Raw genomic sequence first — 14,005 nt, 5'->3', positions numbered from 1 at the left:
TTTCGCGCAACCTTTCAGGTGCAAGCTTGGCGGTAATAAAAAAGAGGAAGGAAGTTTACGCCGTGTAAATCAGTGAATAAATGAATCAAGGGAAGAAAGAGTGGAGGCATGGAGGGAGGGAGGGACACACCCAGGAGGGAGAGTAGAGATAAAAAAAGAGACACCTATTGGAGGAGACAGTCTGCCGCCGCGATTTCATTAAATCATGTTTTTGCGCGCAATTGCGCGCAAAAACTGCCAGATAATGCTGCAAAATGAAAAAATCACCACTTCGGCCTTCTTCAGGCGACCCACCGATAATCGCGATCAACCATCGAAATCGAGATCCCCCATGCCTTCCTAGGGTCCCTGTAGCCCATCTCCATGCAGTGTCTCCCATTGTCTAAAGTCGTTTCTTCATGAAGAATCATGAAGTTTCTCAGTTTCTGCATGATTAAACAAGCAAAAAGCAAAAATGAAAAAACAACCCGAAATCGCGGGTCTGACGGACGGCAGACTCTGCCGTCCGTCCGCGGCAGCGAATAAATATCAGGGGACAGTCTCCTGCCTGTCGTCCACTGGGACCTTGCGGCAACAAGCACGGACACAGAAGAGGAGTGAGATTGAAGCGCGCGGACACTTTTGCACCCACAACCACGGACACAGAAGAGGAGTGAGATTGAGATCAGGGCTATGAAGCGCGCGGACACTTTTGCACCGCAACCGAGCACTGAGATCGGACATCCAAGCAAATTAAAAAAAAATAGAAAAGTCCGCCAGTTTTGTGTGCTGCGGTTGCATCATTACTCTCCTATACGTAGAAAGCTGCGAGCAATCGATTGAGATATTTTTTCTTTAATTTCAACCACGTCGTTCGGAGATATGGCGCACTGTCTGGCGCCGTTACGCCGCGGCGGTCCACCTTGGCCCGTGTTGGAGATGTTTTTTCAAAATCTTTTGCATGTCCCATTTTTTTGTCACTGTCCGACAACACCGGCACCCCCCCCTTTAACTTTATCTCTACGAAAAGTAAATTTATCTTCGCCGTCCCGCCACTAGAATCTCTACGAAAAGTATCAACCTGCCCTTCACCAACTGTTGACCACTTGAAACCGGGACAAAGTTGTGAAGCTTGATTAATGGTTGGTTTTTTGCACTAGATTTTAGTTGCAATTTCAAGGGTTTCTAGAGTGTTTCGCGCAACCTTGCAGGTGGAAAGCTTGGCGGCAATAAAAAAGAGGAAGGAAGTTTACGCCTTGGAAATCAGTGAATAAATGAATCAACCGAAGGAGGAGTGGAGGCATGGAGGGAGGGACACAGGAGGGAGGGAGGGAGACACACAGGAGGGAGAGTAGGAGGAGAAGGAGACAGTCTGCCGTCCGCGGCGGCGAATAAATATAAGGCTCAAGTCCGGGGTCCCTCTGACTCCCCGGGGGTATCCGCGACCCATTCTCCTCTCGCCGCTCTTATCCTCTCGAGACGATCCTTCTTGTTCACTCCCATTTACCATAACACCCGGACCCCAAACCAAATTCAAATAAGTCCCGCTTTCAAGTTATTCACTCTCCCCCTCAACCCGTATCAAGCGGGCCCGAGCTCACGACGCAGGCGCTGAACCACTTAGTGTCTCATGCCGCCACACCCGCACACCGACCTGACATTGATCTGTCCAAGATCCGGGGTTTCGTTGTCAAGTGTGTTTGACGTCAAAACTCACAAGTGCAAGAAGTGTGGACATCACTCGAACCACCACATCATTCGGAAGTGTGACAGGAATGCATGCATTCAGAAAAAGATGGTTGCATTCTGCACAGCCTGTACCCGTGCCTGCTTGCCTTGCAATAAATGCAACAAACCGTTGGACCGCACGACGTTCCCGGGATAGCTCACTCAAAACTCATGTGCTCCCCCCCAGACAGACAAGCAAAGGGCCGCCAAACGTGAAAACTAGCACGCCATCAAGTAGTGTCTGTCTTGGAAAGTGCAATCGATACCTTACCCCTCAATAAAAATCACTTTTGCCTTTCGATGATGTGCACCTTGGCCATGGGCTTGATTTGTGTACAATTCCACTGTTGTTCGACTCGACCGATTTCAGCAGACAGGGCCTCAATTTAGCAATGTCAATCGATAGAAAGATTACATCCCTAAGGCGATGAAGAAATTGCAACAATCTGTAAGCTTTAACGTGTGCCAGATGCTAGTGTGCTAGATGAGTGCACGAATCGTTCCAACCGCTGTACTCCCTACCCCCAAAGCCGCACCACACCAAACCTTGTACACAACGCGGGGATTACTCATTTGAACAAGATTTTGTCGTGTATATGCGGATGCATTCTCATCACAGCCTCACCAAACGCTTCTGACCATTCCGAATGTAATGCTGGTCGCTCGGTGTTGTTAGCTCGTGCGATTCCGTGAAGCTTCAGGAGCCATCCCAGTCGGTGCGCGATCTCGTACAGTTCCTCACATCGCTCCACTGGCTCGTATTCCCTCCACATCTCTAGATAGCACCGCCTCTCTTCTTCAGAGATGTCTTGCTCCTCGTGTATTTCTTGCAAGTCAAAGAATGGGTGTGATATTGCAGCGAATTGCCAATCAAATACAACAAGCTGTTGCGACCCGTCTCGTCCTCTCTTCATACCTAGGTTCCGACTGGCAAAATCCCCATGTGTGAGAGTAAGCGGTATGTTGTATTCCTGCAATCGTTCAATCTCTGCTTTCAGTTCCGGTGCCAATTCAGCATATAGCTCCATGAGGTATGTGTTACTTTCAATTAGATCTTCGTCCACAGTCCAAGAATCCACTGCATTGCACAGTTCTCGCGGCCCAAGAACCTGGAATCCCCCGGCTTTGAGCTTCTCTAAATGATGCAACGAGTCCAACTGAAGTCTTCCTAAAAATCTCAGGCATTCCTTCTTGGAGATGCTCTCATCACAATCTTTCAAAACATTCAACTCCCTCGAAATCACGCTTTGTAGTTCATTCGATACGGAAACCACGTCTAACGTTCGATCCGGCATCACTTTGCTAGCACATGCTGTCATATCCATCTCTCCGGATCCCGGATCCGTACCTTTAAGATAATACTTACCAATGTTTGTTTCGACCGTCAAAATGGTGCATGCGGGGTCGAATCGGTATTGCCTGAATTTACCGCCTACTTCGCCTCCATCCGATGCAATGACAGCTTTCATCCACGTTAAAGCCTTCTCATGCCAGCCATACCGAAACCGCGGCTGCCACAAAGTTGTCATGCTTGTGAGCTCTTTCTCCAGAAATTTTGTGACTCTCTTTACAATTTTCGGACCGCAGACGTCCACATCCGAGTCCGTGTCGCGAGAAAAGGAGCTATCATGCGCTCGAAGGAACTCGACATCCTGCCATTCCCAACCGCATGGCAGCTCCGGAATCTCTTGCAAGTTTTCCAACAGCAGCATTTTGGACGGTCGTATACGGCGCTCCTTCTCAACAGTCTCAGGAAAGTACGCGCAGAAATCGCCAAGCAGTTCGGCCATCACAACAAAACCCTGCACGGACTCATCTATACCAAAAATCTCTTGAACAGAAGAAGTGATGGATCGCACGTCTGAATGACAGGAGTCTTCACGGATGAAGTACGGCAAGTCCCACTCGCCACCCTCCACACGCATCAAGAAGCGTTGTTTGTCCGGTTGACATATCAAAACACGATAGATTGTTCTTCGCCAGGACATCAGCGTGCTTCTCGTCGAAAACACCACAGAGACTTTACCGCCGCAAATCCAAGCTCGTCACAGACACCGCCGTCCGAGCAAAGCAGAGTTCCGGTACATAGCTAGTGCACTCCCAATGCGTGATTGGACGTCCTCGTGGTTTTCAAATTTCAAAAGATTCATGGAATTACAGTACACGGGGGACGCGCAATAGTGCCGTTTTTGTCACTGCCACCCTCGGATTAGTGCCGCTCAAGATTGGCAGACTCGGGTCGTGCCACGTGTCACAGACGACGTCGCCACCTCCCTCTCTGGCAAGGTTGTGTGGATCTTTGGAGAGTTGGTGGATATGGAGTGCGATGTGAGCAATGCTTCATCACATTTGAGGTCTGCGAAACGAGCCTTTTTGGAAGCTAGGCATGAGAGGGAAGGTCGGAAACAACAACAGACTTTATTAACAGAGTTTTGGACGGGCAATAGTTCACCTAACTGATCACTGCCGCTCCAGAGTAGTGCTGTTTTTCTAGTATTCACGCAGGACGGCACTAATGCGTAGGGTCCACTGTATTATTGGTTTGTGGGGCCATCCTAAATACGTTACAGCGGTGGAAATTTTACGCCCAATTCAGCTCCCCTCAGAACGGACAGCTCCGGAAATCACAAAATTTTCCTGCAGCACAAAACAATATTGTGCTGCAGGAAAATTTTGTGATTCACCAGACAGAATCGTTGTGCATGTCTCTCATGGAGTCTGTAGTACAGACTCTGTACTTAGAGGGGCAGGCGTGAGGACAGTATGCAGGCTGGGACTTGAGGGTTACAGCAAGTAAGCAAAGTGCCTTATATTCGCTTCTATCCGATGCTAAGATAGTGCTGTGCTTAGAGACGAGGCCCCTGGCCTCTATTGCAAGTCAGAAAGCCGACTTGCAAGTCAGAAAGCTGACTTACAATGCTTCTGCCATGCAATTATTGTATTCTCTTATACAGTTATGAACAGTGTGGTGCAAGGAACGATGCCCGAGTTTACTGAGGGAAAGGGACTGTGCGCGACTAAGAAGGGGAGCGGCGCCGGTGACGGCGGCGCTGCCTGGGGAGCTACATCTGTGCTACGTTTGTGAGTGGCACAGGTGTGTGAGCTGTGCATGGGAATCATGACAGGGAGATCATGACAGGTGGCGCAGTACGACCGCAGAGCGACAGAAAATGGACATGGGATCATGACACTCCCCCCGTCGCTGTGTGGTCGTGCGGCGCGGGGACGGGGGGGTGGGGGCGATGATTTGAAGTTTCGCCGTGAGCTTTCGGAACGGCTCCGCTCGTAGCGGCTTCGTGAATATGTCCGCGAGCATGTCCGCACTCGGGACATGCTTCAGTACGATGTTACCCTTGCGTGCGTGAAGGAACAAGAAGTGGTGCCGGAGATCGATGAACTTGCGGCGTTTGGTCGGTCCTGTGTTTCGCGCGACGCGAATGGCCGACTGGTTATCCATGAAGAAGGGGGTGGGGTGTGGGCTGAGCATGCGGATGTCTTGGAGGGTCCGGCGAAGCCATGCAGTTTGCTGCACTGCGGCGGTGGCGCCAATGTATTCCACCTCGCACGTAGAGAGGGCCGTGATGCTCTGTTTCATAGATCCCCAGCATATCGGAGTGCCATTGTATAGGTGGACAATGCCGGATATGGGTTTCCTGTCCGTGACATCTGCCGCGTGGTCAGCGTCCGAGTATGTCGTGAGCAGGGGAGTGTTGGAGATGGGTTTGTCAGTGTCGTTTCTGACTTGGAGGGGGGTGTCGGCAGAGGGGAAGAGGAGCCCGTGCTGTGGTGTGTGGCGGAGGTACTGGAGGACGCGTTTGAGGTTATTCCAGTGCCGTGTTGTCGGGGCTTTGGTGGCGACCGACAGGCGGTTGATGACAAAGTAAATGTCTGAGCGCGTGGAGTCGGCGATGCGCAGGTCACCGAGTATCTGTTGGTACTCTTTCAGTTGGGAATGTTTGGAAAGAGGCTCACCTTGATCAGTGGGGCCATGGAGGCCTATTCCGTCGTGGTACGGTGTGGGCTTGCCATTGGCAATCTGCATCTCTGCTCTGCGCAGGATGCATGCGGTGGCGGTGGGCTGAGATATGTGCAGCGCGCCGTTGGCGATACGCTGTACAGTCCATCCGAGGAGCGTGCAAGGCTCACCGAGGCGCTTTATGGTGTACGTTGTTGTCAGGAGGTTTGCGAATTCGTCGAGCAGCGCTTGTGTGGTCGCTGTGACAGTGAAGTCATCCATGCTGATTGCCACGAATGCGGCTGAGGGGGGGTTATTTTGTGGAAGGGTCAGGTGTCTGCTTCAGATTGGTGAAAGCAGTTCTCGGAGAGGAGGCCGAAAACGGGTTGTAGGTATGTGAATCCTGCTTGCGGGGTGCCATAAAGGTTCTTGACAAGTTTTCCCCCTTTACATTCATGCTTGTACGTTCCGTCGAAACGGGGGTGCTGACGGACGTAGACAGGCTTTTCCCTACTGTGGGCGAAGTCCTCGTGGAGGTACGCCGCCTCAATGTCAATGTGTTCAATGAGGAGGTTTTGGGCTGCGGCAATGGCGAATAGCAAGCGTACCGAGGACTTGTCTGCCATGTAGGTTTTAGTACTTTCGGGGTCGTAATGGACGTTTGGTATCATTGTGTCTCCTCGAGCCGCGCAGCGAGGTGTGGTCGGCAAACAGTATTATGGAAGCTGCGAGCGCTAGTCACGTCTCCCTCGCGTCGTTACTTTCGGACGACTACTTCTATTCTGTTGAGTGCACCGAAGCCTTCTCGCTGGCATACTGCAGGGATGTCGAGTCACAGGGTAACGTTATTATTATCCCTTGTTTTGGCCATCATGTGATTTTACGCCACTTGCTAACCCTGTCCTCGGTTTTGTAGACGGTCTCGATATGCCCCTTTAGCCCTGTGCGAGTTTAGTGACGATTTGGCGTCACTATATTTTAGTGACGGTTTTTGTGAAATCTCAATGAGACGGTGGCCAGCCGTCACAAAAAGGCACAAGTTTTGAGAAATCTCAAACGTTTTGTGCCCCTTTTTGAGAAAATAGGAGAGTTCTACAAAATCATCACTATGATGGGCACTCAGTGAGAAATCTACAAAAGTTTAGGGCAATGTTTGAGAACAATGTGAGAGTTCTCAAACATCGTCACTATACGGCATTTTTTCTACTTTTCGTGACGACGACGGAGATTCTCACTGGCTGCTTCAGATCCCTCCGTCGTTGTAGACGGTCTTCTCTCACTCTTGAGATTCTACAAGCGCCTGTAGAGGCTCTAGACGGCAATCTACCGGCTTCCTCTTCTGTGCATTGCGAGATAGCCAATGTCAAGTCGGAATGTCTCAGCTGATGCTCAGCCGTTCTCTGGCGAGGGCTCCATTTCATTGGACCCTCAGCAGCCCTTTTCACCTCAACCCAGTGCGCAGCCCCTTTCATTCCCCATAGATAGCCAGGAGCTCACTCCACTCGACAACAGATGTCAACCCCTATCCGGTCCCGTACAGGAACAGGAATTGCGCTGCATTGAAATAGCGCCTGTGCTCATGAATATTGATAGTAGTCCAAGTTTGTTTCAGGAAATATCTGAGACGCCTCCTCTCTCTATCGTGCCACTGTGCTCAGGAAAATCTTTCTCAGACACTCAAGATAGAAGTACTACGGTGAACAACTCCAGCTATCAAGCTGAGATTAATGGTGATTCTCTCGATGGAAGCGATATACCCTATTCGCAGGAGCAGGATTTTGCAGCGGCTGGCAGTGGATCCTCAGGAGATAGCACGTCGTCCTGCACGGGAGAGGTTGAAGCCACTGTTACCCCTGCTGAACTTCAGCAGTTACAACCTTTGCGTTCATTTATAAGCAACAACGCTAATATAAACTCTGATGCTGGCGCACTTTGTGAGGACTTATGGAGTGGTATATTTCATGACTACGATGAAGAAAGATGTGCTTTAGGAGCTTTACACGCACCAACAAGTACTGTGGACGCACATATGTCTGGTGGAGACATAACCGAGGATCTCCTGGAGGAAAGGGCAGTTAATCATCAGGAGGGGGGGCTTCAAGATTGGACATACGAAAGCCCGTTTGCAGAAGTAGAGGTGATTGTGGATGAAGTGGACTCCGTGTTAGAAGACCGTTTTATTACTGAAGCGAATTCCATTCTAGATAATGTTCTAGAAGAGGTTAACAGCCGGGAGAGCGCCTGCCCGCACGAAACTATGGACTCCATGACTGTTTCGTCCAGAAACGACTGCAGTACACCTCGCCAAGTGAAGCCTTTGTCGAGGCTGTCTGTTTTGAGAACATTTATACTGGACAGTCTGCTGGAGAAGCTCAAAGCCGTCGCCAATAGGGCTCTTCACAGCCGAGGTCAAAAGCTCACAACAGTTCAAGAGTTACTAGGACTTTTGGTATTGCACGTTCTCTGTGCATCGTACAACGAGGGACCTTCTGTTGTCTGTGGCGCTAAAATGAGCGACTTTTTCTTTCATATGGGACTTTCTGCAGCACGCTACCGACAGGTGTGGTCGGCCTTGACGGGTTGTAGGGAGAAGCGCACTGCAGTTGACTATTCAACTACTGGGTGGTGTCGGACTGCTTCACGGACAACATCACTAATAACAGATATTGAGTCTGAGGTGGCTGCTGTCAATAGAGAATTACTGTACATACCGGGGGCCACAGTGCTCTCGTTAGACGATGACCACCTTCGCATGGCTTCTAGAGCTGTTAGTTCCCTGTCGTTCCTGCAGCAACATAACAATCCCAAAAAGGGATTGGGGCCGGTAGGCAATACTCTTGGTTCCGCTCTGACTTCAGTATTCTTTGCATGTCAATTTACTAGAAGGGGGGAAAAGCTTCTTCATACCTGGGAGCGCTTGGCGCAGTTATTACAAGGCGCATCCATCACCGGTGCTCTAAAACCGATGGCCGATGCAATATTTGCCGCTGACCGTGGCTATAATACGAAGGAGACGCTCAACTTCGTCAGTAAGACATTGGGAGCTAGTCTACTGGGAACACACAAACGAGATATGACGTACCCTTTCGTGTTCGGGAGTGGCGCTATAACCCGGCGGTCTAAGGGAATGGTTGTGTCGGAAAAAGGGTGTCGGGCTGTGTACGTTGCAACTTTGAAGTCAAACCTGTCTGTGCGTCGCAGTGGAAGAGAGCTCGAAGCCTGCCTGTATCGGGAAAGTTGCTCCGGACGTATTGCTGCAATGATACACAACAACAGAAGGCTTTTTAAATCACGCAGCTTTACGATTGTTCCTCACAGCAGGTTCAGGGGGCAAGAGCCGCTTTCTGTGCTGGCAGAGGAGCAAGTCATATTCGATGCAGACAGGAGGGTGGCTCTGCCACAAGGAGAACAGTCAGCTAAAGTTCTGAACACGCCGGGTTCTAACCAAGTCGACCAAGCACTGGCTCGGATCAAGATACTTACATTTCACCAGTCAGAAGACCCGGTGTGGTTTCTCCTCCGAGCATTCAGATTTACATCCCGAACGGGCCACTCCTTTTTGGCAACAGTAACTCGTGACTTTGAAAACCATGTATCGTCGCTGGCATGGGCTTTAAGAGGCAAGCAATTAGCAGTAGGAAGTGACACACTGCCGCAAGATCACAGCTCATGTGAGCAGCTATTAAGGGTTAAATGGGAATGTGTCTGCAAATTATTTGGCATGCGACTCGGTGCAGAGCCGCAACCATCAGAACGGCGCGACCTTGCCCTGCGTCTGGAACGCTACTCGCGAAGCAGAATTAATTTATTCAACAGGAATGACCTGCAGCAGATGCTCGGTGGCTTCGCTCGGGGGTTGAGTGGGGCCCCAAGCAAAACAGTGCTAGTCAATGCCGTCTTGCAGCTACAGGCTGATATCGGAGCAGGGACTGTAGAATTAGACGATGATGGGGCTGATAGTGTCTCCCTATCAGCGTCCTTGACGGAACGTGCATCTAAACTCCTACAGAAACTTAGAGAGGCTTCATTACATGCGTGGGTAATGAAGCCCCTCGTTTCTACAGCTGGAATGAAGGAGGGGTCGCGAAATGAGATCGAGGTTCTGAAAGCAATTCCTTCTTTCCTTTCTAAGACACGTGGAGCATATGCTCATACGAGAGGAGTGTTTAATGCAGTTGAATACGCCCATTCGGACATAAGGAAAATTGTGATACGTCATATTCGGTCGGTTGGGCTCGTGGAAAGCAAGAGTAGTACTATGATAGCTGACAGCCCGGATGGTATCCTGGCATGCAAGAATGAAATAGAGGAGTCCTTTGTCTGCGCAGCAGAAATTAAGACAATGACTGCTCTTACGACAGTGAGCGAAGCCACGCATTTAAGGGAGCAATTTGGACCGTTGACTATCCTTTCTGATGTAGGTTCCTGCGGGGCTGCAGATGAGCTCTTCAGAACTTTAATACCATCAACCCAATACCGGGCGCAGTGTCTGCATCATGCTGCCACGTTAGGATTGAAGCATGTGTTGTTCATTGTGGCAAGTAGTGGCAGTGTTACACACGGGCAAATTATCTACGGCTGTTTGATACAGTTCTCGGAATACATTAGACATAGCTACACATTCACTTTGGACTCAGTGCTATCAATGGGGTTTGGTTGGGTGGGAAGGGAGCCTAAATATATACCAAGAGAGTACGACGCATTGCTTAAAGAGTCACACGCCTCTGACATCAATAGCTTTGCGTCGTACTACAGTCTAAGTACGGGTATACGGAGATTAATTGACAAGGATGGAAGACCCATGCCGCCAGCTAGAATGATACGGTTGACCCCAGCGGTCTTCTGGAATCATTTAAAAGGTGGTGTCGATGTAATTTCCCGGTACCTTAAGACGCTGGCGAGATCAAATATATCAGAGAACCCGGTGACTAGCATCATTGCCAGGCTTTTGGTGATGCAAGTTAACAATGCAGCTTTATGCTTTAGACTATTTAAAGCTCGGGAGTTGGGCAAGCTTCCCGCTACGATCCCGATGGAAAACAAAAAAGGATATTCGAAGACAAGACATACCGTGACCGAATGTGAAACATTTGGCACATACGCACGTCTACTGGCAAGGGAGTGGAGAGAATGGCGTAACACAGAGCAGCAGGAGAGAACAGAAGCACAATCAGTTGGACGACATCTAACACCCTACTTTTCTAGAGGTGCCGCCGACAGGTACAACCATGGCGTGCACCAGGAAAGAAGACTGAGCAGGTCTTTAGACCACAAGCCGGTGGTTGGCCAGTCCACCTATTGCGTACTTTGTAGTTGGACACTGCGCATCGTAAGAAATGGAAAAACAGTAACAAAAAGAAAGGGGGCGAAACAGATACAGTGGTGCTCTGTGTGCCTTCAGGCTGTATGCAAAGGTTGTTGGCAAACGTGGCACACAGACGAAGTATTACGAAGGTTGTCTCCGTCTGCAGAAGAAGTTAGAGAATTCAACCAGAATAGAAGAAGCAAGCGTCGTAGAATGACATAAGAGCAACTTGTGCTATGGAGTTTGGTTATTTGCAAACGTAAAGAACATACCTCTTAACTAACCTCTATTCATTTAGAGGCATTGCATATGCTGTACATTTGGATACAAAAGTATCTGTGTAGGTCCACAACGTCAGGCAGTTCTGGCTAAACTATCACAATGGAACTCGGCTGAACGGACGGATCAGTTGTTTGACACGCATTTATTGCAACAAACACCTGAGAGGCTTTGGACTGCATGTTTATGATGCTAAGAGCAGCAAACTGGGTTGGAGTGGAGCTTCAGCGTTTGAGAATTCTCCCTGACTTTGAGAACCTCCCCCACATGAATGAGAAGGTGACCTAATTTCTCTGAACTATCACAATTCTCAATGAGAACAACGATTCTCATTGAGATAAGTAGATTTTGTAGAGCTTTTTTTGTGAATTTTGAGAGCTTTGGACCGACTCTCACATCGGTCCAAGGCGGTTTTTTCAAGAGCGTCTAACTCTGGCAATAGTTAGTCATTCTCCTTAGAGCGAACTCTTATCGGAAGAGGAGGGTTGGGGGCTTCAAGAGCACTTTATTTGAGTCCTTAACTAGCACTTTTGACGGAGTTATGAAAAAAACCCCGACCGGACCGCACTTTGAACCGTCAACAACCGCCGCACAGGGTTAGCTTTCGCTACGTCCTCGTAGCGACCACGCATCCGACCACGCAGTTCCGTTCCGGCTTGTCTTCTTCCCTGCGCGCGCGTACGACCATGCCTCCTAGCTCTTCTCTAAGCCGGCGCTCTGTAAGCCCGCTGTCTCGTCCGATTCGGTAAGCGTGTCCTTCACTTCCCTTCACGGGAAGCCCGCCGAACCCTCAACTCACTCTCCTCACTCTCCTCACTCTCCTGCGCGCGCTGCCTCCTCGTCCCGTGACGCCACCCCCCTACAGTAGCTCCTGCCGCATCCGAGAACGGTCGACCGCCAGAGTCCTGCTGCAGCGCCTTCGTACAGTACGCCGTCGAGCCCTGCGGGGGCTCCGGCGTCGGCGCAAGCGCCTCCCTCGTCCCAACCACGACGTCGCCTCTGCGGAGAGCGGCGATCGGCCCCCGAGTTGGCCGGGCCCGCGCTCGCGTCGGTCGATTCGTCCGATTCGGTCGAGCGACGGCCGCATGGCGCGCACGCAACGCAGCGCTCGCCGCGGCCCTCTGGAGGGCCGGGCGAGGGTCGAAGGACGGCTGTGCCCTGCCCCCCCGCACACGGGCGAGACGGGAGTTCTGTGTGGACGGTCGGGGTAATTTCCCTTTGTCAACCACCCTCCCGGAGGGCTGGCCAATTTGTAAAGAATCTGCGTTCACTTGCCATCCCAAGAGCGGCGCGAGCGGCGCACCCGCCGTAGTACGGCACCACACGGCAGTTTCACGCGTCTCCCTTGCCGTAGCGGACTCTAATGCTCCAACACCGATCCAAAACCCGTACGGAGCGCCCTCTTTCCACCAGCCCGAATTAGAAACTGAAAGAAACGATAAGAAACGGTAAGAAACGGAAAGAAACCGATTTGGTTTCCAAATATGTCCGAATGCGGATTTTTCGAGTTGACACTCCCGGACGCGGAATGCTCCCAGGAGTGCGATTCCGTTCTCGGAAATGGACTACGATTTTTTCCCGCAGCGTGGGAGGGAAAAACGTAGCCCAAATCGCGACTAAATTAAAAAGCCGGCGAACGCGATACATCTCAATACAAAGTACCGGTTCTCGGTACAGTTCTCCATTTCCATAGGCCCGTGCGAGCAGGATCATCCGAACGGTGCGGCCAGGCGTGGCTGATAGCTATCCGCGTGGACGCTTGGGAGAAATTCCGATTGTGGACCACCCTCCCGGAGGGTTGGTCAATTTTGGAAGAATCTGCGTCCATTTGCGCCGGATCCATCCAGTACGAGCTGCCCCGCGGTGCGCAGTCACACGCGGCTGGCTGCCGGGGCTGCATAGCACGTGCGCGGCTTGTTTTCCCCAGAGGCTTTTGCGCGAGCGAGCGTCCGAGCGGTACGACCGAGAGCGGCCGAAACTTGCGCTACGCATGCACGCTTGATCCTTGTTGGCGCGAACGCCAATATCGGTCGATAAACGGCTGCGGAAGCCCATCGGCGGGCTCGTAGGTGTCGTCTGAAGCGATATATCCATACCACCGGACCTTGTAGTCGATCCCGCCGCGCGTAGTACGGTGTCCGACAATGCGGTCAACGACGTACTCCGCTCTTGGCGTTGCGGCTTGTGCGTCCAATTCGGTCGATGTGGCCGGGGTGACGGTATTCCCCGGCCCGCGCGGCATCTTCGTAACGCGGTCGATGCTCACGCGATTTTCCACGCCGTCCTGCTCGATGAGGACCGTGGTGTCCGTAGCGGAGCGCACGCGAAACGGACCCTCTGTCTTCGGTAGTAGTTTGACAGAGAGCTCGTCCGTTCCCGCCGTACCTTGCGCACGCGTGCGGCGCTCGACGCTTGTCAACGGGCGGGGCGGGCGATCGACGTAGACAAAATCGCCCGCCACAATGACCGGACGGAAGCGGACCTTCTTGTCAAATCGTCCTTGTACCGCTTTTGCGATGCGGTTAATTTCGTCCGAGCGCGGTCGAGAGCGTCGCGAAGCTTGCGCAGCGTAGCGCGCTTGTACTGCACCGGGGTCCGCAGGTCCTCTCGATGGGTCCCCGCGTCCTGCGGCACAGTACCAGGGAGGATCAAACCGGACGATGGCCGCGTTAACACCAGGTCGAACGGAGTCGTCTCCGTCGACCGGTGGACCTGCGTATTGTACGCGAAGGTCAGCGGCTGCACGTAGTCGTCCCAAT

The 14,005-nt window shown here is 51.5% G+C and overlaps 4 protein-coding genes; 3 read left to right on the top strand and 1 right to left on the bottom strand.

Moving 5' to 3' along the window:
• Positions 1-2,146: 2,146 nt before the first annotated feature.
• CHC_T00002729001 (hypothetical protein) lies at positions 2,147-3,176 on the bottom strand. XM_005713818.1 is given in 2 exon segments: positions 2,147-2,276; positions 2,277-3,176. The coding sequence occupies 1 exon segment, from the start codon at positions 3,174-3,176 to the stop codon at positions 2,277-2,279; it is 900 nt and encodes a 299-aa protein (XP_005713875.1). The 3' UTR covers positions 2,147-2,276.
• Positions 3,177-3,194: 18 nt separating this feature from the next.
• On the top strand, positions 3,195-3,572 carry CHC_T00002728001 (hypothetical protein). Its single transcript, XM_005713817.1, has one exon. It carries the CDS (start codon positions 3,195-3,197, stop codon positions 3,570-3,572), a length of 378 nt encoding a protein of 125 aa, XP_005713874.1.
• CHC_T00002727001 (hypothetical protein) lies at positions 3,573-3,800 on the top strand. Its single transcript, XM_005713816.1, has one exon. The coding sequence runs from the start codon at positions 3,573-3,575 to the stop codon at positions 3,798-3,800; it is 228 nt and encodes a 75-aa protein (XP_005713873.1).
• Positions 3,801-7,241: 3,441 nt separating this feature from the next.
• Positions 7,242-11,189, top strand: CHC_T00002726001 (hypothetical protein). Its single transcript, XM_005713815.1, has one exon. The coding sequence runs from the start codon at positions 7,242-7,244 to the stop codon at positions 11,187-11,189; it is 3,948 nt and encodes a 1,315-aa protein (XP_005713872.1).
• Positions 11,190-14,005: the final 2,816 nt, after the last annotated feature.

This window comes from Chondrus crispus, genomic scaffold, assembly GCF_000350225.1.
Source record: "Chondrus crispus Stackhouse genomic scaffold, scaffold_153, whole genome shotgun sequence".
Lineage (NCBI taxonomy): Eukaryota > Rhodophyta > Florideophyceae > Gigartinales > Gigartinaceae > Chondrus > Chondrus crispus.
The sequence above is the reverse complement of the archived record's forward strand: the minus strand, read 5'-3'. Positions and strand labels throughout refer to the sequence as shown.